The 27,397-nt window shown below is 48.2% G+C and overlaps 1 protein-coding gene across 1 annotated transcript in view; it reads left to right on the forward strand.

Moving 5' to 3' along the window:
- Positions 1–2,008: 2,008 nt before the first annotated feature.
- The window catches only part of PCSK2 (proprotein convertase subtilisin/kexin type 2), a gene marked incomplete at its 5' end in the record, with an annotated part of 43,113 nt that continues 17,724 nt past the window's right edge, over positions 2,009–27,397 (forward strand). The window contains 3 exons of the mRNA XM_015419022.1: positions 2,009–2,085; positions 14,958–15,046; positions 17,406–17,581. Coding sequence (XP_015274508.1) covers positions 2,009–2,085; positions 14,958–15,046; positions 17,406–17,581 — 342 coding nt within the window. The remainder of the gene's footprint in view (positions 2,086–14,957; positions 15,047–17,405; positions 17,582–27,397) is intronic.

Here is a 27,397-nt window from a genome sequence, read left to right on the forward strand (position 1 = left end):
AGCTCTTCTCCCCCCCCCCGCGAGAATTGCGGGTCCCCCTCTTGTTCTATTCTATTCTATTCTATTCTATTATTCTATTCTATTCTATTCTATCTCCTCCCGTGAGCTCTCATTTTTGATATTTTGTAGTTGGCTCCATCTCTGCCGTAGCCATTTTATGATTGGCTCAACCTCCCATGGCAGCTATTTTGTGGTCGTGCCCATCCCTTTGTGCCAAAATTCCAAAGGTTCCCGCAAACTCGAACAGGTTGGGGACCGCTGTGTTAAGCTAACCCAAGTCAGAAGTTAAATGAGACCTCAAGGTAATAATAGGTTCTAACCTACAAAGCCCTATATGGCCATGGGCCTGCATACCTGAGGGACCACCTCTCCCGATATGTTCCCCAGAGAGTACTGCGGTCAGGTTCACAGAACCTTCTTTTTCTCCCTGGCATGAAAGACACCAGGCTGGCCATAACTAGGGCTAGAGTCTTTTCCGTGGCAGCTCCACTTTGGCGGAACGAGCTCCCTGAGGACATCAGGGCCCTGCGGGATTTATTAAAATTCCGCAGGGCCTGTAAGACGGAGCTCTTCCGCCAGGCATTCGAGACGCCACACTAAAGGATTTGTGGTTCTAACTGAATACTATGCCCTGCCATCCACTCTTGGCTGCTGGCCTAATATCTATGCCTGTATGAAAGAACTCAAGCCCTACGGAACCTGAAACCAGCTGCTGTTTTCCCCAGTGGTGGATGTCTAAGACACTTCCGCTGTCTTAGGGGAATGGTACTTTAAATGGTTTGTTTGATTTTAAATTGTTAAATGATTATATTGTTTTATTGTTTTACTCTTTATAATGCCTACGGCCATGTTAGCTGCCCTGAGCCTGCCCTGGCAGGGAGGGTGGGATATAGGGTCGCCAAGTCCCCCTGGGGGGCGGGGAACCCCCGCCCGAGAGGCCCCTTCCCCACCAGTGGGGATTGGGCCAGTGGGGGGGACCCCACCCCCAAAGCACGTGATGTGCCCATCATGAACACATCACCTGGAGGTGATGCAATTGCATCAGGCACATTGCAGGGGGATGCTCAGGGGGAGTGGTGGCACAGAGGATTTATCCTCTGGTTAACATTGTAACATCTGAGCTGAACAGGCTTGCTGTCAGTTCTAGCCCCGCGCTGGTGTGAGCTCCCAGCCTTGTCCCCAGCTCGCCGTCTACCCAGCGGCTGGAAAGCTTCGGCGAGTAGATAAAATAGGTACCACTCCTTAGAGCGAGTGGGCACACTGAATCCCCCCCTCGTGGGGTGGAGTGGTGTTAGCCGGTGAACGGAAGGCCAGCTCGCATGATGGAAAGCCTAGAGAGATCTCCTTGGCGTTAAGATAAAGCCTGTAATGGGCCGTCCAGCCAGGCGATGGCAGTGTGGCGCTACAACTCAAGGAGTCTGGAACAAAGCTGACGCCATCAAACTCGGCCGAGAAAAATGCCGTTCCGGATCACGTCTCATCTGCATCTGAACGAAACCCTCGTCGACTGTGAATGTGTGCAATTTAAGATGTATATATGTTGTCCTCCCTTACCCCACATTGCATTGTTAGTCCCTCGTAAAAAATGAGTAACTGTAAATCGCTCAGAGCCAGCAAGCTCTGCAGGATTGAGTGATCAATAAATTGAAAGATTATTATTTATTATTATCCAAGGGAAAACTCTATGGTTTTCCCTCGGATGATTGTGGCCCTGCCCCAACGTGCACAACACGATTGCGTCACTTCCGGCTTTGCGTGCGCGCCAGGAGGCTCCCGGGGACGTCCGGGACTCCCCCTACTCTTACAAAGGTAGGACTTGGCAACCCTAACGGGATATATATCTAATAAATAAATAAACAAACTACCGGGTAGACCAGGGCTGTACTTTAAAATATGTCAAACCAATCATAAGAAGGGTAGTTACATACAGCTGTCTTGACATCTTGCATTAACTCATCATGCACTTGTACTTAACGCTTGTTTGTCCAACTGTGTTTTTCCCCACCAGAACGCCCAAGCCAGCTACGATTTCAGCAGCAACGATCCCTATCCATACCCACGCTATACTGATGACTGGTTTAACAGGTAAAGAGCGCAACTGATTGCTTTGGTTAGCAGGAACTGAAGGCCCCTTTGCTGCCTGCCTCGGTGACTACTTCAGCGTGGCACAGCTCTTGCAGTGCCGTGCCGTGCAGACTTAGTCCAGTCAAAGGCCACTGTCGTGATCTTGGGCCTATAGCAGTGCGGCCTACAGGCTCCGGGGAAGACTGTATTAGAGTGACTACAGGGCCTCCATTTCTGAGGTCACCCTTTGGGCTCTGTGATTGGCTAACAGGGGATTTGGAGGGAAAATTTACCCCTGTAGAATAGTAGAGGGTGGTGCCCGGGAAGAAGGAATAAAAGGCCTTGCCCCAAGTGGGCTCTGTAATTGTCTAACAAGGGATTTGGAGGGAAAATTTACCCGTGTAGAATAGTAGAGGGTGTTGCCTGGGAAAAAGGAATAAAAGGCCTTGCCCGAAGTGGGCTCTGTGATTGGCTAACAAGGGATTTGGAGGGAAGATTTACCCCTCTAGAATAGTAGAGGGCGGTGCCTGAAAAGAAGGAATAAAAGGCCTTGCCCGAAGTGGGCTCTGTGATTGGCTAACAAGGGATTTGGAGGGAAGATTTACCCCACTAGAATAGTAGAGGGCGGTGCCTGAAAAGAAGGAATAAAAGGCCTTGCCTGAAGTGGGCTCTGTAATTGGCTAACAAGGGATTTGGAGGGAAAATTTACCCCTGTAGAATAGAAGAGGGCGGTGCCTGGGGAGAAGGAATAAAAGGCCTTGCCCGAAGTGGGCTCTGTGATTGGCTAACAAGGGATTTGGAGGGAAGATTTACCCCTGTAGAATAGTAGAGGGCGGTGCCTGAAAAGAATGAATAAAAGGCCTTGCCCGAAGTGGGCTCTGTGATTGGCTAACAAGGGATTTGGAGGGAAGATTTACCCCACTAGAATAGTAGAGGGCGGTGCCTGAAAAGAAGGAATAAAAGGCCTTGCCTGAAGTGGGCTCTGTAATTGGCTAACAAGGGATTTGGAGGGAAAATTTACCCCTGTAGAATAGAAGAGGGCGGTGCCTGGGGAGAAGGAATAAAAGGCCTTGCCCGAAGTGGGCTCTGTGATTGGCTAACAAGGGATTTGGAGGGAAGATTTACCCCTGTAGAATATTAGAGGGCGGTGCCTGGGAAGAAGGAATAAAAGGCCTTGCCCCAAGTGGGCTTTCTGATTGGCTAACAAGGGATTTGGAGGGAAGATTTACCCCTGTAGAATATTAGAGGGCGGTGCCTGGGAAGAAGGAATAAAAGGCCTTGCCCCAAGTGGGCTTTCTGATTGGCTAACAAGGGATTTGGAGGGAAGATTTACCCCTGTAGAATATTAGAGGGCGGTGCCTGGGAAGAAGGAATAAAAGGCCTTGCCCCAAGTGGGAGGGGGTTCACTCCCAGGGAGCAGAGCTGGTGAAGGTGCTGCAGAAGGAGCGGTCCCTCATCCAAAAGGGGTGAATGAGGCTGATTCAGCATTGGCTTTTCCCTCCGTTGTTTTGCGAAGCCCACGTGGAACAGAAATTCCCCTCTGCATTGCATGCTGCTTTTTATGGTAGCCTCCACACTCCATGCCGCTTGGGCTTCCTTTGATTGTCGGATTTTATGGTAACTTCTGCATAGATTTATGGCCATTCAGGGGTGACTTTGCAGTCAGTACTACGTTGCCCCAAGGTGTTTGAATGAGGTCTTGAGCTGCACTTTTTCCTCCCAGTTGAGAAAATGTGGAGTGAATGCTAGATGCAGAATCAGCCTCAGTGTAAGACTAAGTATCTAGAGAAAACTAGGATAGTATAGTCAGATGCTTTAGAGCAGGGGTGTGAAACATGCGGCCCGGGGGCCAGATTAGGGCCCCCCGGAGGACTTCTATCAGGTGTGCAGCGGAACTGGCTGTCTTCTGCTTCTTCTTCCAGTTCTCCTGTTGCTGTGTCATCATAGGTTTGTAGCTTACAGATGTGCACCTGAACAGCATACTCAAGGTTGCAACAGCACAGACATTTTGATGCAATAATTCAGAGCAAGAGGTTTCAATTATCAGACACTGTTAAATAAACAAAATATTGCAAGAGTGCTGATGTTTGAAGCATGTTTTTATTTTATGTTAAAAAAAACACCTTAAATTTTTGCCTTTAGTACAAAGGTTTTTGGCTGAGCACAGGGCGACAGAATTCTCTCCTGCTTCCATCCTTGTGGCTGTTGCTGCATCACCTCTTTCTTTCGCCTGGCTCCTTCAGCTGTGCAGGAGAGCTACAAAGCCAAGCCTCCCTTCCCTCCTTTGGCTGAGGTCTCATCCCCCCCTCCTTTGGGGAGAAAGGGAGGGGAGGGAGAGAGAGAGAGAGCGCACAAGGGAGAGAAGAAAGTTGGAGTCCTGTGGCACCTTGTAGACCAACAAAATTTTATTTCAGGTGTAAGCTTTCGTGTGCATGCACACTTCTTTGGAGGGAATGAGGGGGATTCTTCTGACAAGCACGATTTACATTGAGATTTCCCTGCTCTGCTGTTTACTTTGAGGGCTCTCTCTCTCTCTCTCTCTCTCTCTCTCTCTCTCTCTCACACACACACACACACACACACACACACACACATGTGTTAAAAGGAAGAAGTACTGCAAAGAGATGTGTTGGAATAAGGAGAAAGGAGAATTAGCAGGAAATTATTTTGGCTTATTCTGAAAAAAAATTAGATTTCTCTGTGCCTATCTGGGATTTTATTTTCTTTCAAAAAGACTATGGACATCAGTTCCCCTGGAGAAAATGACTTACCTTTGGAGGGTGGACTCTATTTCATTCTATCTGGCTGAGGTCTCTCCCTTCCCTTCCCCTCCCCTCCCCAAACCCTACCCTCCCCAGGCTCCATCCCCACATCTCCCACCCCAGAACTGGCAATCCTATGACTGGACTATATGGGATATTTGACAAGATGCACATTTGAACACTAAACTATATCTAAATTAGGCTCTTCTTTGAGTTTTCCAGACAAAGTAAGTGACGATGTCGTGATTGATCCTCTCTGAAGGCCTTTCACAACTTATGCTATTCCTATGATCATTGTAAAAAGTCAGTGACAGTGCCGCCATCCTTAATGCATAGTTACAACTCGCTAGCACTTTATGCTTCAAATTGTTGTTAGATGGTTTCATTTATGTTATTACTGCTTTTATGTTGTTCTTGTAAGCCGCCCTGAGCCTGCTTTCGCAGGGAGGTAAAGGTAAAGGTAAAGGTTCCCTTGCTCGAAAGCCAGTTGCGGTGCTCATCTCCGTTTCAAAGCCAAACAGCCAGCGCTGTCCGAAGACGTTTCCATGGTCATGTGGCCGGCATGACTAAACACCAAGGCGCACGGAACGCTGTTACCTTCCCACCGAAGTGGTACCTATTTATCTACTTGCAGTTTCTTGCTTTCGAACTGCTAGGTTGGAGCACGGTATAAATAAAATAAATAAATAAATGCAGGGAATTCACAAATACCTTTCCCCCCCCCCCACTCCCAGGACCCCTGTTCCATGCCCAGAAGATGACAAAGAAACCCTCCAGGATCCCCGGGCAAACTGGCCTGGAGAAAAATGGCTTCCTCACCCCAAAAGTGGCGATCGGCATTTCCCTGGGTGTGTCAGAAAGGGCCACGAGAACTAAGCAGTGAGGCAACCCTTCCTGCCCTCCCTCTCACGATCTGCCAGTGCACAGAATCAGCACTGCTGTCAGATGGCCAACTAGCCTCTGTCTGAAAACCTCCAAAGAAGGAGAGGCTTGGTGGGCCCCGAATTGCACATGCCCAGGACAGAGCCTATCCTTTTATCTGTGAAAATGGTCGTGTTTGCAGTGAGTCGTCACTCCTATTCCCAGGGCCTCCACGTCTAGCTGCTGTCTCCCAGGAGCAATGCAGCAGCGCACTCTCTCCTTTCAGAGAAAACCGTAAAATATTTCTCTCAACAATAACCAGGTGAATCCAAGACAATGACGAATCCGAGACAATCTTTCTCTCCCCCCCACCCCCAATCTTTTAAAAATACCCATGTTTGCTATTGAGATGCTCCTTGTGCATTATTATTTAGGGTCACCTTGGTTCAGGGACTTGGTATTACTTTTTGCAAGAAGACAATCATAATGGTGATGAGTTCCTAGAGGAATGCAAACACATCAGTGAAATTACAGCTAAGGCGGCAACACAGAATTCTCCTGTAGATTGATAGAAGTATGCAAGACGCTAGCAAATGCATGGGCCTCAAATCATCATAATCAATCTGTGTGGAACCACAGGAATAGACAGCTTTAAAAGAGGATTAGATAGATTCATGGAGGATAAGTCTATCAATAGCTACTAGCCGTGGTGACTGAGAAGAACCTCCACATTCAGAGGCACTAATCCTATGAATCCCAGAGCCGGGAGGCAACATCAGGGGAAGGCTTCGGCCTCTCTGCCCTGTGGTTGGCCCTCCAGAGGAACTGGTTGGCCACTGGGTGAGACAGGATTCTGGACTAGATGGACTATTGGTCTGACCCAACAGGGCTCTTCTGATGTTCTCATAAACCTCTGAATCCCAAAGCTAGGAGGAAACATCAGGGAAATGTCTCAGTGTCTATGCCCTGTTGTCAGCCATCCAGAAGAACTGGTTGGCCACTATGTGAGATGGGATGCTGGACTAGATGGACCACAGGTCTGATCCAGCAGGGCTCTTTTGATGTTCTTATAGGTAGATTCATGGAGGATGAGTCTACTGATGGCTAACAGCCACGGTGACTGAGGGGAACCTCCACATTCAGAGGCACTAATCCTCTGGATCCCAGAGCCAGGAGGCAACATCAGGGTTTGCTCTGCCTTGGCCTCTATACCATGTTGTTGGCCATCCAGAGGAACTGGTTGGCCACTGTGTAAGACAGGACACTGGACTAGATTGATCACTGGTCTCCACTTAAGAAACATTACTCAGGATTTTAAAATAGTTTGTCCTTGGTGGTATACAAAAACCACAAAATAAGCAGACGTTGTGATGTCCACCAGGAGTTTATACTGTGTGAAGTGTCGCTCGGTCGTGGCAGAGAGCTGCCGAAAACAATAGTACGCCAGTTAGATGTAGGGTTGCCCGGCTGTAGCCAGCAACCGCCAGGAGAAATAAGGGGGGCAAGGCCTTGTGACCAGTTTCATGCCATCAGCTGAAATCACTTCCTGTAAAAACTGGACCTGTCATTGCAGGGCAATATATATTTGTTAGCTACCTCGATTCTTCCTGTTTTTATTTTAAAAATACAGGCTCTCAATATAATAAATAACAGTGGCTGGCTTCCAGAGGATAACCTTGATGGTCTCCTATATAACAACACATATCACTCAAGAAGAAGAAGAGGAGGAGGAGGAGGAGGAGGTTGGATTTATACCCCGCCCTTCACTCAAAGTCTCAGAGTGGCTTACAAACTCCTTTCCCTTCCCCTCCCCACAGCAGACACCCCATGAGGTAGGTGGGGCTGAGAGAGCTCTTTCCAGAACTGCCCTTGAGAGAACAGCTCTGACAGAACTATGGCTTGCCCAAGGTCATCCAGCAGCTGCGAGCGGAGAAGTGGGGGATCAAACCCGGTTCTCCCAGATTAGAGTCCGCGCACTTAACCATGACACCAAACTGGCTCTCAGTTCTCAGAAGCATCCTGGACGGAGATATGATTGAAAGAGGGTTTTGCCTCAGTTTCCTCAGTGCTTATCCCCAGAACAGCAAGATTCCATGCACAGTTACGTGCCTCCCCAGCAGTTGCCGCTGAGGATGATCAAAGCACCAGAACTTTCTCATTTGCAGTCCTGCCGTTTCTGCCTCGTGCAGAATATCACTACCCCTCTACAGAGAGCCTGACATTTAGCTAATGTGCCTCAATTAATTTGGGAAGAACAGAAGAAGGAATTGCGGAGCTCTGGGCTTCAAAGATCCGGGGGCTTCTGCGTTTCCCTGCCTTTTCCTGCCCCTTTTTCTTTCAGGAAAGGGGCCTGGTAAAGCACAGGTGAAGAATAAATTTAGATTTAGTGCTGTGAGGAAAAAGGCTGAAGGAGCTGGGTATGCTTAGCCTGGAGAGGAGACGACAGAGAGGTGCTATGAGAACTGTCTTCAAGTACTTGAAGGGCTTTCAGATAGAGGATTGAGCGGAGTTGTTTTCTGTTGCCCCAGAAGGCTGGACCAGAACCAACAGGTTGAAATTCAATCAAAAGAGTTTTCGGCTAAACTTTAGGAGGAACCTTTTGACAGTTAGGGCGGTTCCTCAGTGGAACGGGCTTCCTTGGGAGGTGGTGGGCTCTCCTTCTGTGGAGGAGTCATGGCTCAGGTGGGGTTATCACCTGACGCTGCCACCACTCTGGTTCCAGGCTCCCTTGAGAAGGCCCAGAGCACCCTCCCAAGACCTTCAGACCTCCCTTTAGGCCGAATAACAGGCGTGAGGACCAGGCAGAGTGAAACAAGGAAAAGGTTTATTTTATAGGAGGTCAAACAACAAGGTGCAGAATAATAACAGTAAGTGGGTGAAAAGAAAAGAAATCAAATGCCCTAACGTGTCTAAATATATACTGCCCCTCGCTCACTATTCCAAGTGACACTAGACTACTCACCCTGCCCTCAGGATGAGGGTTTCTTCCTGCAGCAGCCTTCCTTCTGGCTCTGCCCTCTGGAAGAAAGAACAGCTTCTGCTCTGGCACCAGCCCTTTTGTTCCCCAGCCCTCTTCTTCCCTATTGGTCAATTTAGGCTCCAAAACCTCCCAGGGGCTTCTGGGAGTTGTAGGCCCAGCCTCACCTACTGCTACACAGGCTTCCTAGGCCTGCTAGCCTGTGCTTACACAGCCCAGACCATGACAGGAGGTTTTCAAGCAGAGGCTAGATGGCTATCTGTTGGCCATGCTGATTCTGTGAACTGAGGCAGATCATGAGTGGGAGGGCAGGAAGGGTTGCATCAGTGCTTAGTCCTTGTGCCCCTTTCTTACGTGCCCAGGGAAATGCTGATTGCCACTTTGGGGTCAGGAAGCAATGTTTCTCCAGGCCACTTTGGCTGGAGATCCTGTAGAAAAGAAGAAGAGATTGGATTGATACCCCGCCCTTCACTACCCAAAGGAGTCTCAGAGCACTTTACAAACTCCTTTCCCTTCCCCTCCCCACAACAGACACCCTGGGAGGTAGGTGGGGCTGAGAGAGCTCTTGAGAGAAACTGCTGTTTTTCAAGAACAGCTCTGACAGAACTATGGCTTGCCCAAGGTCATCCAGCAGCTGCAAGTGGAGGAGTGGGGAATCAAACCCGGTTCTCCCAGATTATAGTCCACACACGTAACCACTACTGGGCATGGAAGAGCAGTCAATGGGGGTGTGGAGGGAGAGGTATTTGTGAATTTCCTGCATTGTCCCAGGGGTTGGACTAGCGGACCCTAGAGGTCCCAACTTTATGATTCTGTGATTTCATAACTAACTATAGCTTGTGTCCTTCAGTAAAAGAGAGTTTCAAGTGCCCCTGTGACAATCCATCCTCAGCCCACTTCTGGATTTGGGTATGCCCAGTGGGATTATTTGCTTCTTCTTCAAAGTCTGTTCAGAGCTATCTGCTGAAAATAGGTTCCCCCCCCCCCCAGGTGCTCTTATCTTTTGGAACAGACCAAGCAAAAATATTAGTTAAGCAGAGAATTGAGGATATAGAATGACAAACTGGTCTTTCCAGCATACAAAACATTAAGATGAGGGCAATTATCAAAAATTCTGTGGGTCCAGCCAACTATTTAACATCTCTTGAAGTCAAAGGGTTTAGAAGAGCCTTCGCTCTGGCGAGGTGCTCTGCCCTTCCTTATGCTGTACTTGAAGGAAAATACAAGAATACTCCTTTCTCAGAAAGGCTTTGTACCTGCCCATTAAGGGAGGTGTTTTTTTTTAATACTTACCCAAATGGGCAAAGTTTATTAGTTTTTAAGGATTACATAAAACAAAACAACAGAAAGAGCAATATCTTTAGATGCATAGTTCTTTTTCCCTCCTTGTTTAATGTTATATTCCACAACAAATATCATTAATCAAAATTATGTTCCCCATATATAGTTCATTTTTCTATATCCTATCTGCTATATTTCATTTTATCTATGCTGCCCTATTATTAATTAGTTTTATAATCATAAAAATAGAAAGGGAAAGAAACAGGTGTTTCAACAGTTTAACAGTCCTAATTTGGGCACATATTTCTTGTATAATAACAGTTTGGTCCCTTTAAGATATTCCTTCACCTTTTTAGCTTTCAAAATCCCATATACTTGTAAACTTAAGACATAGTATTTTATATTTTTCTTAGCTTTACAGTGCCAATATGTTTTCACATTACTCTTAGGGCTGCCAATTCCCCCCGGGGGGCAGATTTCCCCCCGCTTTGGAGGCCCGATTTCTGCCGCCACGGAATTGGGCCCCGGGGAAAACCCCACCCCGGCGTGCACGTCAACCGGATGTGACGTGCTGACGCCGGGCACGCTGGGGGCGGGGCCACAGCCATCTGAGGGGAAAACTCTAGTTTGTTTTCCCCTCTCTGTGTCTTACTCCTAGGTGAAAATCTGGAAGTGATATAGGGTAGCTCTAGGAATCGCCCGAAACTCTATGGTAAAACCATAGAGTTTCCGGTGCTTCCTAGAGCTACCTTACATCACTTCCAGGTTTTTCTCTGGAAGTGAATTCACAGCAAAGATGATATTGCACACCCCATTTCCCTACCCACAACCCCCACACACCAGTTGCCCGGCACTGCACAGCAACCCTAGTTGTACGATGCATAATTGTGGTAATGGTAAAACCATAGAGTTTCCGGTGATTCCTAGAGCTACCCTACATCACTTTCAGGTTTTTCCCTGGAAGTGAGTTTGCAGCAAAGATGATATCGCAGACCCCATTTCCCTACCCACAACCCCACTACCACCAGTTGCCAGGCACTGTACGGCAACCCTAGTTGTACGGTGCATAATTACACTTTCCTTGAAACATCCAGCAGCTTATCACGGGGGCTCCTAACTGTCTTCTGTCAAGATGCTAATAAGGTTTGTGCCCATTAAATTTCAGCAGTGCTAGAAAATTGGCTTCCCCCAGCCCATTTGCTTTGTCCAAATGGCAGCAGACAGGAACCTGACATTTCAAACTCCCGATGCCATCCAGCCAGTGACGGCCTTGTTTGGTTGCTGTTACCATTCCTGAAACGCCTCGGCAAAACAGATTGGGCAGCCACTGAAAGGAAGCGTTGCTATGCAGAAAGGATAGCATTCTAGGCATCTGCTACAGTCCACTTCGTCTACTGTATCCATGTCGAAAAATACTTTTGTGATTTCTATGTACAGTAGCTTTTTCTCCACGAAGGGGCCAACTGCCAGAGACATCAGCCGTTTCCCTAAGAGCTAGTTGAAGGCACCGTATAACCTGCATACACCTTCCATGCAGCCCACGGGTACCAGATAACAAATGCCTAGCAACGCTGTAGCATTGTTCTTTTAATAGAAATATCAAATAAAAGCATTGGTTGCTGAAGGAAATTTATCTCGCAAACTAAGAATTAAAAAAAAAAAATTGCCAGTCTCGTCTTCGCCCCGTGAGCGTTCACAATAAAGGACATTGGGTTCTGAAAACAGTCCGTTGCCTCTTGCCAGAGGGTGATTATTTGGAGCTATTGGGATAGTTGGTTCATATAGCAGAGTTTGCCCAGTTATAGAAGTGTGATCCTGAGTGGAGTAAATAAATGTCCCAAGAAGTATATTGGGAAAAAAAGGTAAACTTGCATTTATCCGAGGAGATTCGGTTCACATTCAGGTTGCAGACGAAAGAAGAGAAAGAAGCTTAATCTACAGAGTATTTCCCCAAGATCATGTATGTGGAGGTATGAGGGCATTGCACCTACAGGAGAGTATCTACAGATGCATGTCTTCATGGAAGGCCATGTGAAGTGAGTGAGAGGAGAAAGGGAGAGAGGAGGAGGAGTGAGAGGGCAGCTCCCAGGTTAAGACAAAAAGAGGCATGCACACTGGGGCAGGGTTCCCCCCGGGGCCCGATTCCCCGGCATCGGGGAATGAGCCTCTGGGGCAGGGGGATTTCCACCCCCCGGGGGGATTTGGCAGCCCTAATGCCCAGGCATGCCAAGTCACTCACTCCAACAGGAGGCAAGCCATGTTCTGCCTGTGAAGTACGCTGTACTAGGGGGCGCCTACAGCCCAGTCCCAGGATCCTAGCTTTTCTTGCAATGCCATCAAATCTCTTTGAATGTTTCAGTCTTTGTCTGGAAGGAAACAAAGAAAATGATTTAACAGACAGCAATGCAGGCAGACAAATGCAAAATGGAAAAAAAAAACTCCTTTGAATATTTAGTGAGAGCGACAGTTCTGAATAATACTAACCCTCTGAATCCCAGAGCTGGGAGGCAACATCAGGGGAAGGCCTCGACCTCCCTGCGCTGTTGCTGGCCCTCCAGAGGAACTGGCTGGCCACTGCGTGAGACAGGATGCTGGACTAGATGGACCACTGGTCTGATCCAACAGGGCTCTTCTGATGTTCTTATGAAGGCCTCGGCCTCTCTGCCCTGTTCCTGGTCCTCCAGAGGAACTGATTGGCCACTGTGTGAGACAGGATGCTGGACTAGATGGACCCTCACTGGTCTGATCCAGCAGGGCTCTTCTGATGTTCTTATGAAGGCCTCAGCCTCTGTGCCCTGTTGTTGGCCCTCCAGAGGAACTGATTGGCCACTGTGTGAGACAGGATGCTGGACTAGATGGACCACTGGTCTGATCCAGCAGGGCTCTTCTGATGTTCTTATGAAGGACTCGGCCTCTCTGCCCTGTTGCTGGCCCTCCAGAGGAACTGGTTGGCTGCTGTGTGAGACATGATGTTAGACTAGATGGACCACTGGTCTGATCCAGCAGGGCTCTTCTGATGTTCTTATGAAGGACTCGGCCTCTCTGCCCTGTTGCTGGCCCTCCAGAGGAACTGGTTGGCCGCTGTGTGAGACAGGATGCTGGACTAGATGAGCCACTGGTCTGATCCAGCAGGGCTCTTCGGATGTTCTTATGAAGGCCTCGGCCTCTCTGCCCTGTTGCTGGTCCTCCAGAGGAACTGGGTGGCCGCTGTGTGAGACAGGATGCTGGACTAGATGAGCCAGTTATGAAGATGCACAGAGAATTTATATAGTTATAAAGGTGAATATATACAGAGATATTTACAGGCTTATTGAACAGCATGTCGTGCCTTGGTCTATGAGAACTGAGTCCCCATCCATCTTACTAAGCTGATAGCTATTATGCTAAACCCCAGCCAATCTCTAACAAGGTGATGTAATCACTAACTCTAACAAGACCTGAAAGAACAACACCTGCTAGAAAACACCTGGCTGTAATTACATGATTACTAGCATGACAGCTAGGTCTGACAAACAGATCAAACTGATCTATAGTAACTGCTTGCTACCTCTATCACTCTGACATATATCTCAATATATGTTGGATGACCTTGGGCAAGCCATAGTCCTGGCACAGCTGTTCTCTTACGAGCAGTTTTCGAAAGAGCTCTCTCAGTCCCGCCTACCTCACAGGGTGTCTGTTGTGGGGAGGGGAAGGGAAAGGAGTTTGTAAAGTGCTCTGAGACTCTGAGTGAAGGGCGGGATATAAATCCAATCTCCTCCTCCTCTTTTTCCTCTTCTTCTTCTTATTCCTCATACTGTAGGACAATCTGTTTTTGAAAGACACATTTCAAAAGAGGTTTCCTGTGCACCATGGGAGGCCTTTATTCCAGGATCTCATGGCCAAAGTCTCTTTTGAGCACGTGGTCCTGATAGGGGTACTCCAGGGGTCCCTGACCTTTTTGAGCTTATGGGCACCTTTGGGATTCTGTCACAGGGTGGTGAGCACAACTACAAAATGGCTGCCACGGGAGGTGGAGCTACACACACACAGGAAGCCCAAGCGGTGGTTTAAAGAGACAATAGGAAAGAGTAGCGAGAGCGAATGAAACCAACACTGAGGTGGCAGCTCCAGCTGAAACATTATTTTAATCTGCATAGCCGATCTGGTCTCCAGTGGCCAATCAGGGGCCCCGCTGGGCAAGAGCCCCACGTGGCCCCCGCCCACTTTCTAAAACTACTTGGTGGGCCGCAGGATAGCTGCTGGCTGGCACCCTGGTGCCCCACGGGCACTGCGTTGGAGACCCCTGAGCTATTCTATGGATCCTGGCCTCTGTCAAGAGAGTGGATTGCAGTCCTGCCTGACTCTTGACTACATCCCATCAACAATGTAAAGGCTTGGGTGATTCTTGGAATACTGATGCTCATGTGAAGTTTGAGATGGAATCCTTGATAAAAGGGTTGGAACACTTTCCCTATGAGGAAAGGTTAAAGCGCTCGGGGCTCTTTAGCTTAGAGAAACGACGACCGAGGGGTGACATGATCGAGGTTTATTAGACTATGCCTGGGATGGAGCAGATAGAGAAAGAAGTCCTTTTTTCCCTTTCTCACAATACAAGAACTTGTGGGCACTCCCTGAAATTGCTGAGCGGTCGGGTTAGAACGGATAAAAGGAAGTCCTTCTTCACCCAAAGAGTGATTAACACATGGAACTCACTGCCACAGGAAGTGGCGGCAGCTACAAGCAGGGATGGCTTCAAAAGGGAATTAGATAAGCATATGGAGCAGAGATCCATCAGTGGCTATTAGCCACAAGGTATAGATAGGGGCTCTGGGGCAAGTGATGCTCTGTCTTCTTGGTGCTTGGGGGGTGGGGGGGCAACAGTGGGAGGGCTTCTAATGTCCTGGCCCCACTGGTGGACCTCCTGATGGCACCTGGTATTTCTGGCCACTGTGTGATACAGAGTGTTGGACTAGATGGGCCTTTGGCCTGATCCAACATTGGCGTCTCTTATGTTCTTATGTTCTCCGCAGTCATGGAACCCGGTGCGCTGGAGAAGTCTCTGCTGCAGCAAACAACAACATCTGTGGAGTCGGAGTGGCCTATAATTCAAAGGTGGCAGGTAAGGGTCAAGCAGGGGATCAATATCTCGGGTGCTGACTGGACTCTGGTTCTCGTCTACTGCCACAGACAGACTAACACGGTGACCCATCTTGATTTGTATCTAAAATAACTCAGTCGTTTTAATATCAAATCCCTGGCAGGGGTCAGCTAGCTGCCCTGTTTTGCTGGTTTCCCTCCCTGCCCCTGCTTGCTCGCAGCTCAGCCGCTTGCAGTGAACATTGCTTGGGAGACCGCGGGAGCCAGTTCTGCCAGATGGCGCTATCTGTCATGCCTTCTGAGGAAGGGAGGGCTTGCGTTCCACCTCGGGTGTGAATCTGACTGCTCTCGTGAGACCCTGCGAGCCTCCTGCTCATTATGTAATCTCCCGCCAGGAGAATTCCCGCGTGCGCGCTTGGAGTTCATTTGCTTAGCCAATTGCCTCGTCCTGCTATATGTAGGGATGTTTCTGCCCCATAGTCATTCGCCAGGGCTCTTTTTGTAGAAAAAGCCCAGCAGGAAGTCATTAGCATAATAGGCCACACCCAACAGCAGGAACTCATTAGCATATTAAGCCACACCCCCAACAGCACAGCTCATTAGCACATTAGGCCACACCCCCATGTTATCAGGTCTGGTCATCCAGCCACACCCACCTTTTGCTTGTTATTCTGTTTACCTTGTATGTTGTCAAAGCCCAGGGCTTTTTTGTAGCAGGAACTCCTTTGCATGTTAGGCCACACACCCTTAACGTAGCCAATCCTAATGAGTTTCTGCTTTTGGGTGTGGCCTATTATACTAATGAGTTCCTGCTGGGCGTGGCCAACTCGGGAGCCAGCCGGAACTCCGTTCCTGTGCGTTCCTGCCCAAAAATAGCCCTGGTCATTCCTAACAATAATCCTGTGGATATGGTACCAGTTTTGTACTCTAATAAAGCATAACGCTTCTTAGGAAACGTGTGTGGAGAGTTACTTGCTGTGGAACCTGACAGAAATTGTTAGGACTCCAACAACCCTCCTTCAAAAAGACCTTATCTAGAACAGAGATGGTTTTTTGAAGTACAATACCAAGACCTTCTCCTCCCCTCCCCTCCCTATCCTTAAAAAAGTTGGTAGTGTGTGCTATGTTAAATGTTGCCGCTCTTTTGGGACTCGTATAACTCCAGGTATGGTCAACAATTAAAAACTTGGGGCTGTTATCGAGGCCTGTAGTGCCATCAAGTGGCCAGAGGAAATTGGAGAGAAAGGAGTCTCCGTCAGTCTCTGTCAGTTTGACATCAATCCCTGGGAAAATTCTAGAGCAGATTATTAAACGCTCTGTCTGTGAGCACCTCGAATGGAATGAGTTAATTGGTAGTAGCCAGCATGGGTTTATCAAGAATAAGTCATGCCAGACCAACCGTATCTCCTTTTTTGACAGAGTTACTAAAATGTTTGACTCTGGCAATGCTGTGGATATAGTGTATCTCGATTTCAGTAAAGCATTTGACAAAGTTTCTCATGATATCCTTGAGGATAAGCTGGCTAAGTGTGGGCTGGATGGTGAAACCGTTGGGTGGATTCATGGTTGGTTGAAAAATCGTACCCAACGAGTGCTCGTAAATGGCTCTGCGTCTACGTGGAGGGAAGTCTCGAGTGGAGTGCCACAGGGCTCGGTCATGGGCCCGGTGGTGTTCAATGTTTTTATAAATGACCTGGAGGAAGACATAGAGGGGATGCTTATCAGATTTTCAGATGGGTGGGATTGTTAATTCTGAAGAAGACAGATTCAAAATGATCTAGACAGGCTGGAACAGTGGGCTGAGACAAATAAAATGAATTTCAAAAGAGAGAAGTGCAAAGTCCTACAGTTAGGTACAAAAAAATCAAAGACACATATAGAACGGGAGGGACTTGGCTTGACAGCAGCACATGTGAAAGGGATCTGGGTGTTCCGGTTGATCACGAGCTAAACATAAGTATGCAGTGCAATGTGACTGCGAAGCAAGCTAATGCCATCTTAGGATGCATTAACAGAAGCATTGTGTCCAGATCATGGGAGGTGGTAGTTCCACTCTATTCTGCTATCAATCAATCAATCAATAAATTTATTAGTATGGTCATTGACCAGCTACGTAAAAGCTATTCTGCTATGGTCAGGCTTCACCTAGAGTCCTGTGTCCAGTTTTGGGCACCACATTTCAGGAAGGATGTTGACAAGCTCGAGCATGTCCAGAAGAGGGCAACCAGGATGGTGAGAGGGTTGGAATCCAAGTCTTACGAGGAAAGGCTTAAAGAGTTGGCTATGTTTAGCCTGAGAAAGAGAAGGCGTAGAGGGGACATCCACCAGCAAATTTTGTTTTTCATTTTGTTTTCTGCCTCTGTTGTTGATTCATTCTGCAGGTATCCGGATGCTGGATCAGCCCTTTATGACAGACATCATTGAAGCTTCTTCCATCAGTCACATGCCCCAAGTCATAGATATATACAGTGCCAGCTGGGGCCCCACTGACAATGGTAAGACTGTGGATGGACCAAGAGAACTCACCTTACAAGCCATGGCAGATGGGGTCAACAAGGTAAAGGTTTTAACATTCTTTTGTCATTTTACTGCGATGATTGAATGGTCGTGGAAGATAATTTGGGTCCAACATAACTGAGGGACCGCCTTTCCCCAGACATACCCTAGAGAGCACTACAGTCTGGGGGTGCAACACTGGCTAGTGATTCCAGGCCCCAAAGAGGCCAGGCTCACCGCTACCAAGGCCAGGGCCTTTTCGGTGGCGGCCTCTACCTGGTGGAATGAGCTCCCGGAGGAGATCAGGGCCCTGCGGGACCTTGTACAGTTCTAAAGGGCCTGCAAGATGGAGCTTTTCCGCCAGGCTTTTAGTTAGGAGCCGCCCACCACTACCACCAACAATTATTGTTAGTAACACCGGGGTAGTTGGTTGGCACATATGGAGACCGAGCCACAATAACGTATGAGACAGATACAGCTGAATTGGGACTTGTGTCCATCGACAGGATGCCATCTTCAGTGTGATTGGAAGATCATTTCTATGGCCCCTGGCACACGGCAGGGAAAAAAACGAGGAGAAGCGCGGCTTTTAAAAGGCGCGCCAAAAAAGAAACGCCGCGGCGGGATCCCCGGCACGATCAGATAGCGGGGAGGAAGAGGCGAGGGGGAGGGGGAGGCTGCCGAACTTTGCATGCTCGAGCATGCGCAGTTCGGCCGGGGGCCGGGATGTGCCGGCACAAGGCCGGCCGGCCGATCCCACGGCCGGCTTGAGGTGCTTCGAACAGAAGAACCACCCCAGGTTAGGTGGTTCTTTTTGGTGCGGGTTTTCGGCCAGGAGGGACGGATCGGAGACGGGCAGGCAACGATTCCCAGATGTTGCCGTGGGATCGTGCCCGTTTGATCCGCCTCCGTTCTGTCTCGCTCCCGGCCCAAAACCCCTTGTATGAACAGGGCCTATGTTGAGCACTTTAATTGTAATGCTATGGTTGTTCTATCTAGTTTTATAGGTTTTATGTACTCTGGCACATAGTGCCTTTAAATGTAAGCCGCCCTGAGCCTGTTCGCGGGGAGGGCGGGATAGAAACCCAATAAATAAATAAATTAATTAATTAAAACTTGTTGACCTGCAGATTGCCTGTAAAGCATGGTTGTGCCAGTGGAACCTAAGAAGAGCCCTGCTGGATCAGTCCATCTGGTCCAGCACACTGTCTCACAGAGTGGCCAACCAGTTCCTCTGGAGGGCCAACAACAGGGCAGAGAGGCCAAGGCCTTCCCCTAATAAGAACATTTAAAAAACCCTGCTGGATCAGATGAGTGCGGGTCCATCTAGTCCAGCATCCCGTCTCACACAGTGGCCAACCAGTTCCTCTGGAAGGCCAATAACAGGCCATAGAGGCCAAGGCCTTCCCCTGATGTTCCCTCCTGGCTCTGGGATTCAGAGGATTAGTGCCTCTGAATGTGGAGGTTCCCCTCAGTCACCATGGCTAGTAGCCACTGATAGACTTATCATCCATGAATCTATCTATATGAACGTCAGAAGAGCCCTGCTGGATCAGACCCACGGTCCATTTCCTACACAGTTGTTTATTGGGTTTACTATTTACTGTGTATCTCCTGCTTTGCTTTGTTAATGCCCAGCTGGGGATTGGCAAGCTTAGACATCCTCTATAAATCTATCTAATCCACTTTCAAGCCGTTTATTCCTGTGGCCATCGATACATCCTCCGGCAGCCAATCCCACATTTGACTCGCCTTCTGTGTAAAGTAGTCTTTCTTTTGTCTGCCTTGAACCTACTGCCCATCAGCTTCATTGGATGCCCTCGAATTCTAGCCTTTTGGGGCGAGGGAGAAAAAGTCCTCTTTGTCCACTCTCTTCACCCCGTGCATTGTTTTATAAACCTTTCTCATGTCACTTTCCCTTAGCCATCTATTTGTTGAGAAGCAGCTTGGTTAGGGTTGCCAAGTCCATCTTCTACCCCCAGCGTTTTGTACTTGGTACACTGGATATTTCCCCCCTCTCTCAATCAAACCAAGCAGCTTGTTTTGTAAATGAATTTCAATCAGAGGTTAATTGGGGAGACAAAAGGTACCACACAGCCATTTACTTTGGAATTGACTTTTCCCACCTCAGCGTAGCCTTCGTCAATTATTTCCGGCCCACAAATCAGGCCTCTCAATCCGCTGATCAACAAACAGTAGCAAACAGAGCCACGTATGGAATTTATCCAGCTTTTGAACATTTACATGTTTATATTTTGCCATTGTATGGAACACGTGCCGCTCGCCTGTATAGTTTCTTCCACACAGATCCGCTTCAGACATTCCCCCAGAGAACATCTCCTTTGAGTGATTTTTCTAATTTACTACTAGAGTGGATTGAAAAGTTTAAAGCTGCTGCCGTTTCCCCTTTTGAAAATCTTCCTCAAACACCAAATCCCCATTCTGAGAGAGTTGAAGAAGCAGTTTGGGGGTACACTGGCTGCGACCGGAATTTTATGTGGTGTTGGTTCTAACATGCATAGATAGGCTACGCCTTGAACTTTACTTGTGATGTACAAACATGCGTATCAACTGGACTACTTGAATACATTTCTGAAGAGTGGGAACTGAAGCAGTAGTTTTGTATAGGTGATCCACACATGTACAGCAGCATGTCTGGAGGAATCGGATATACAGAACTTTCATTCTCTTTGGATGATGGATTAAACCCTAGGTATGTAGACTCCAAATAAAGGTAAAGGTAAAGGTTCCCTTGCTCGAAAGCCAGTCGAGTCCGACTCTAGGGTTGCGGTGCTCATCTCCGTTTCCAAGCCGAAGAGCCAGGGCTGTGACCGGAAAAGTGTGTGGTGTTGGTTCTAACATGCATAGATAGGCTATGGGTTGAACTTTACTTGTGGTGTACAAACATGTGTCTTGTGTCAACACTGTGGTATCAACTGGACTACTTGAATACATTTCTGAAGAGTGGGAACTGAAGCAGTAGTTTTGTATAGGTGATCCACACATGTACAGCAGCATGTCTGGAGGAATCGGATATACAGAACTTTCGTTCTCTTTGGATGATGGATTGAACCCTAGGCATGTAGACTCCAAATAGGGGTGTGCAAAAAGAAATATTCGGGTTATTTCAGATTCGGGTCTGTTGGACCTGAAAATATTCATACTCCCGAATATATCCGAATACCAGTATCGGCATTTCACTGGTATTCGGATCAATATTTGGGAAACCTGAATATTCAGAAAACCCGAATATATTGAGTTCTATTATACCCTAAGGGAACTGTCCCCATAGGGTATAATAAAGAATTTCACCCACCACACTGCGCCAAGACATGACTCGGCGAGGGAAGGGAAGGGAAGGTATTTTAAATACCTTCCCTTCCTTCTCTGGCTTCTGTCACCTCTGCAGCACAGCTCCCCAGTGAAGGGAAGGTATTTAAAGTTTAATACTGATAAGGACTTTTTTTTTGTATTTATTCAGCTCGTTATAGACCGAGCACACATACCTAACTCCAAATGCATAATCAAAAGTGCCATCAAGTCGCAGCTGACTCATGGCAACCCTGCAGGGTTTTCAAGGCAAGAGAGGAACAGAGGCGGTTGGCCATGGCCTGCCTGCATGTAGCGACCCTGGACTTCCTTGTTGGGCTCCCACCCAAATACTAACTGGGGCTGACCCTGCTTAGTTTCTGAGATGTGATGAGATCGAGGTCACCTGGGCCATCCAGATCAGGGCAGATTTGGTCTGTCATTGCCTGCCTCTGCATAGTGACCCTGGACTTCCTTGGTGGTCTCCCATCCAAATACTAACCAGGACTGACCCAGCTTAGCTTGGGAGATCTGATGTGATTGCCTGTCTCTGCATAGTGACACTGGACTTTCTGGGTGGTCTCCCATTTCCCTGTCAATGCCTTGCTGGTTGCACATAGGGTCTTTCTTTCTTTCTTTCTTTCGTTCGTTCGTTCGTTCGTTCTTTCTCCTCCTTTATCACCAATGGGAACCCAAAGTGGCTTACAACATTCTCCCATTCTCCATTTTATCCTCCTGACAACCCTGCGAGGTAGGGTAGACTGAAAGTCTCTGACTGGCCCAAGGTCACCCCAGCAAGTTTCCATGGCAGAAGGGGGCATTCGAACCTAGGTCTCCCAGAACCCAGTCTCTAACACTACACAATGCTGGAACCCACAGTTCTGCATGAAAGGTGGGCTGCTGAGTGTAAGTCAAGGGTGTCAAACATAAACAGGGGCCAGAACCGGCTCATCCGGGGCTAAGGGGTGCACACACACACACACATACACACACATACACACACAAAAAAATCAGTATTTTTTGGGTTCAAATATACCAGACCACCAAAATATTGGTATTTGCCAATATTCCGAAATCCCGGGATCAGTATGACACTGGGGTTCTGGAAATGATCGGCATTGGCGAATTTATTTGGCTCAATTATCCCCTATGAGGACCATCCCCATAGTGCAGGGGTGCCCAAACTGCAGCTCGGGAGCCACATGCAGCTCTTTCACGCCGTCTCATTTAATGTTAACAAAAAACAGATTTGCATATTTTCCAATAAGAACGTGTGTGTGATAGCTGTTCATGTCTCGCGGCTCTCGAACATCTGACGTTTATTCTGTGTGGCTGTTAGGTTAAGCAAGTTTGGCCACCCCTGCCAGAGGGTACAATGATATCTCCCCCTTCTGGAGTTGCACCCTGAGGCTGCCAGCTCCCGTCATTGAGAGGGTTTAAAGTTTAACCCCCTCTTCTCTGGAGTCACACCATGGTGGCAGCACATTCCCTTCAATGAAGGGAGTGTGCCCAGCTGCGGGGCGACTCCGGGGGTGGGTTAAACGCCTCCCCGATCTTTCCTCCCTTCTGCAGCTGGCCTGTCACTGTGGCCAAGCTGGGAAAGGATGAAACGTTCAGGGAGGCATTTCAACATGCCGCCCCTTCCCTTCTTCAGCTGGCTTGTGGTCGCGGGCCAACTGGAGAAGGCTGGAGAGACCAGGGAGACATTTAAACATATTAAATGCCCTGGCCCCCGCCTGGTGGAATGAGTTGCCGTGTGAGATCAGGGCCCTGCGGGATTCATTACAATTCCACAGGGCCCGCGAGACGGAGCTCTTCCACCTGACTTTTGGTCGAGGCAGCGGCATCCCCCTCCTTAGGTCGGCCTCCATCTGTAGCCTGGGTCCTGAGATCCTAACTCTTAAAGATCTCTTTAAAAAACTTAAATTCTAATACCATCAACCTAGGGTTGCCAAGTGGAACTTACCTTGGCGGCGGGGGACGCCCGGGTGGATCCCGAAGCGCGCGCGCGCCGCACATCACCAGGAAGTGACGTTATTTTTTATTTTGAGTAAAAAAAATAATATTGTTAATTGGGCCTGCCTATGTCCTTTACAAAGTTTATATCTCTAGTTCCTGGCATTGCATTTTATGGCACACAGGGCCTGGCCCAACAAAGTGACATTTATGCCAGATTCAACCCTCATAACAAATGAGTCCAACACCTCTGGTCTAAGTAGTTATTATTGGGAGGGAATGTGTGATGGACAGGAGGCAGTCCCGCCCCTGAAGGGGAAAACAACAGCCACTCAGATGTGCCATCATCCCTGAGCCTATGGGAGTGTGGCTGCAGCATCCAGTCACCTTTCAGAGGGGGGGATGAAATGTTGGGGGGAAGCACTGCAGCAGTGTTAGTTCAGGCCTGCCTCAGGGAGTTCTGGCCCCACTGCTGGACCTCCTGATGGCACCTGGGTATTGGCCACTGTGTGACACAGAGTGTTGGACAGGATGGGCCATTGGCCTGATCCAACATGGCTTCTCTTGTATTCTTATGGCTGGGGCAGTGATGCTCTGTATTCTTGGTGCTTGGGGGGCAACAGTGGGAGGGCTTCTGGAGTCCTGGCCCTGCTGGTGGACCTCCTGATGGCACCAGGGTTCTGGCCACTGTGCAACAGAGAGTGTTGGACTGGATGGGCCACTGCCTTGATCCAACTTAGCTTCTCTTATGTTCATATGTCTGGGGCAAGTGATGATCTGTATTCTTGGTGCTTGGGGGGCAAGAGTAGGAGGGCTTCTGGAGTTCTGGCCCTGCTGGTGGACCTCCTGATGGCCCCTGGGCTTTGGCCACTGTGCGACACAGAGTGTTGGACTGGATGGGGGCATTGGCCTGAACCAACATGGCTTCTCTGATGTTCTTACATTCTTATAATAGGCTCTGTGTCCCAGGTCTGCTAGGCAGAAGAGGGCTGTCATAACTGTCCTATCCGATGAAGAGCCACACTAATTACAAATCATGAAAGCTCTTCATCCATCCATCTGTACATAAAAAAGAGCAGGCATTTCACAAAGGCAGCAACCAAAGTCATATAATTGTAATTTCCCCCATCCCCCCTCGTTTCATTCTAATTTTTTTTTGTCTTCAGATTATGCAGAGAAGCATCTGGGGGAGGGGGGCCCTTTATTAGGAGAGCTCTTTGGCATTGCAGCCAAATCCAGATCATGGACACACACACACCCCTGCGCTCTTCCAGCTTAAGGATCCAGCTGCATTGAGCTAGCTAGAAAGGAAAATATTATAGAAAGCCTGACCTTCAAAACATTCTCTTCCCCCACAGCAGGGCAGTTTCATTTCCATGACTGTGAGACCTTTTAAATGCAATACAAAGGGAATTTGTCACTATATAGGCACCAAGAATACAGAGCATCGCTTGCCCTAGACAGAGTGTTCCGTCTATAAAGGTCAAGGTTTCCCTTGCTCAAAAGCCAGTCAAATCTGACTCTAGGGGGTGGTGCACATTTCCAAGCCGAAGAGCCAGCGCTGTCCGAAGGCATTTCCGTGGTCATGTGACTGACATGGCTACATGCCAAGGCTCATGGAACGCTGTTACCTTCCCGCCGAAGCAGTACTTATTTATCTTCTTGCAATTTCTTGCTTTCAAACTGCGAGGTTGGCAGGAGCTGGGGCCAGAGACGGGAACTCAGGTCTCGAACTGCCGAACTACCGACCTTCCAGTCTGCAGTTCAGCATCTTAACCACTGAGCCACCAGGCCCTACCCAGTTCTGTCTATACCTTGTGGCTAATAGCCACTGATAAACTGCTCCACATGTTTATCCAATCACCTCTTAAGACCGTCCATGCTTGTAGCCACCACTACTTCCTGCAGCAGTGAATTCCACATTAACTACTCTTTGGATGAAGAAATACTTTCTTTTATCTGTTCACTATTTGACATTTCTTTAACAACAGGTAACAAAATCTGTGCTATATGCTCACCTGAAGGAAACTTACAACAGCACTTGCAGAGGCCACTTCCCTAGATTCTGGATTCCTCTCTTTCCATCAAGTGTTTCACCAGCCTGGATTGGGTCTGTTTAGCCTGGGAAAGAGAAGGCTTTGAGGGGACATGATTGCAGTCTTCATGTATTTGAAGGGCTGTCATGTAGAAGATGGAGCAGATCTATTCTCTCTTGCTCTAGATTGCAAGACTAGATCTAATGGGTGAAAATTACAAGGGAGTCGTTACCGGCTGAATATCAGGAGAAACTTCCTAACTGTCAGAGTGGTTGAGCAGTGGAACAGTCTGCCTCAGGAGGTGGTGGGTGCTCCTTCGCTGGATGTTTTCAAGCGGAGGCTGGATGACCATCTTCCGGGTATGTTGTAGGGCGATGCTCGTGCAGAGTGCAGGGGGTTGGACTAGATGACCTGCAAGGTCCCTTCCAACTCTAACATCCTATGATTCTATGCTTCATAGGGAAGGTATTCCATCCCCTTAATAATTTTAGTTGCCCCTTTTCTGCATCTTTTTTTTGAGGTACTACTGCTAACCAATATGGCTGCCCTCTGGAACTGCCTTAAAGGGTTGTTGTGCAGTTACATCAGAGATGGGGAGAATGTTGAAAAGCCGCACCAAAATAGCTGCTGCAGCATACCCAAACCTGTAGCCAGGTTTTTGTGGCTTGTGGGGCAACTTTTTTCCTGGTGGGGCTGAAGTTCGCAGTGCAGAAAGAAAAGCCATTTAGACAAAAGAAAGCTGTTCCCAGCCTAGATCTCTAAACTGCAAGCTTTCAACCAGTTGAGTTCTCAGCTGCTGCTGCAAGTGAATCACTTCTGCCAGCCTAAGCAACAATTCTGAGAACAAGCGGGCAGGTGGGGGGAGTGACTTCTGTAGTCAAGAAAGCTAACACTTAAGCAGAAAAACTCTCTTTAAGGAGACCTGTTCCTTGACCCAGAGTTTGAAGGGATCCTAGAAGTCACCTACTACAACCCCCTTTTCTGAGAACAAGCGGGCAGGTGGGGGGAGTGACTTCTGTAGTCAAGAAAGCTAACACTTAAGCAGAAAAACTCTCTTTAAGGAGACCTGTTCCTTGACCCAGAGTTTGAAGGGATCCTAGAAGTCACCTACTACAACCCCCTTTCAGTGCAGGGATTAGTCAACTACAGGACCCCACTCTGCTTAGAGAGGGTGGGCACACCAACCCCCCCCCCCGGAGGGGGAGGTTTTAGCCGGGTACCGGAATGCTCAGCTCGCAAGATTGAAAGCCTAAGAAAAAATCTCTTCGACTCCGAGAAGCCTGTAATGGGCCATTCCGGCCAGGCGGTGGCAGTGTGGCGCTGCAAGACCTGGAGAAGCTGATGTCATCTAGCCGAGCCAAAGTGAATATGCCGACGGAACACGTCTGATCTGCAGCTGAGCAAACCCTCGAAAGGAGTGGGGAAGGAGTGGGGAATCAAACCCGGTTCTCCCAGATTAGAATCCGCGCACTTGACCACTACACCAGGCTGGGAGGAAGACTGCACGAAACCTTTGCCACAGGGCCTTTGAACAAACTAAGAAATGGCTCTGGTCTTCTTAGAAACGTGTATCATCTCTGTCTAATAGCAGACAGTACATCTAATATAGGACTCGTGCTCTCTGTGTAGAACCTGCGACGGAGCCCCAAATCCCTCAATCATACCGGGGGAGAATAATAACTGAAATCAAGCTTTGCACATTTAAATTGGCACCGTCTTAAGAGGCAAGCTGGGGAGCTTTTATTTTAAGAACCATCCCCTCGCTGATCTTAATTTCACGAGAATCCAGTCTCTCCGCATCATCAAATCTCTGTTGAATACATAATGCAAATCTAATTTCTGACTGTTTTCAGTGCAAGAAAGTACGCATTCTACAGAAATGTCATGGATTCTTAATAAAACTCCGACATGAATAAATTATATAAAGCCCTCCCTTTGGCGTCCAGGGCTCGAGTTTCATATACCGAGGAGATTACTCATGAATAAACACAGAGAACGGGATTATTGGCAGAGTGGAAAAGACACGTAAAGAATGTTAATGTGAAAGTTTCAAAGTAGCACCCTTTCGGTGTCGCGGAAGGGGCACCGAAGGATGAAATATTCTCTTTCCAAATGGACTCAAACCGGAAAAGAAATACTTGGGAATGATATGGAATGCATTTTTTTCTTCTGAAGTTATACTAAAGGGCTAGAGCAGACATTAACGCTGGCCACGGATCCAATCTGTGGCCACGGATGACATTTCAGAGAAGATTTTGGCCTCTTTTTGTAGAAAAAGCCCAGCAGGAACTCATTAGCATAATAGGCCAAAATGCATTTTTTTCTTCTGAAGTTATACTAAAGGGCTAGAGCAGACATTAACGCTGGCCACGGATCCAATCTGTGGCCACGGATGACATTTCAGAGAAGATTTTGGCCTCTTTTTGTAGAAAAAGCCCAGCAGGAACTCATTAGCATAATAGGCCATACCTAGCAGCAGGAACTCATTAGCATATTAGGCCACACCCCTGACAGCACAGCTCATTAGCAAATTAGGCCACACCCCCGTGTTACCAGAAGTGTGCTCATCCAGCCAC

Source organism: Gekko japonicus, unplaced genomic scaffold, assembly GCF_001447785.1.
Source record: "Gekko japonicus isolate JY-2015 unplaced genomic scaffold, Gekko_japonicus_V1.1 scaffold3951, whole genome shotgun sequence".
NCBI lineage: Eukaryota > Metazoa > Chordata > Lepidosauria > Squamata > Gekkonidae > Gekko > Gekko japonicus.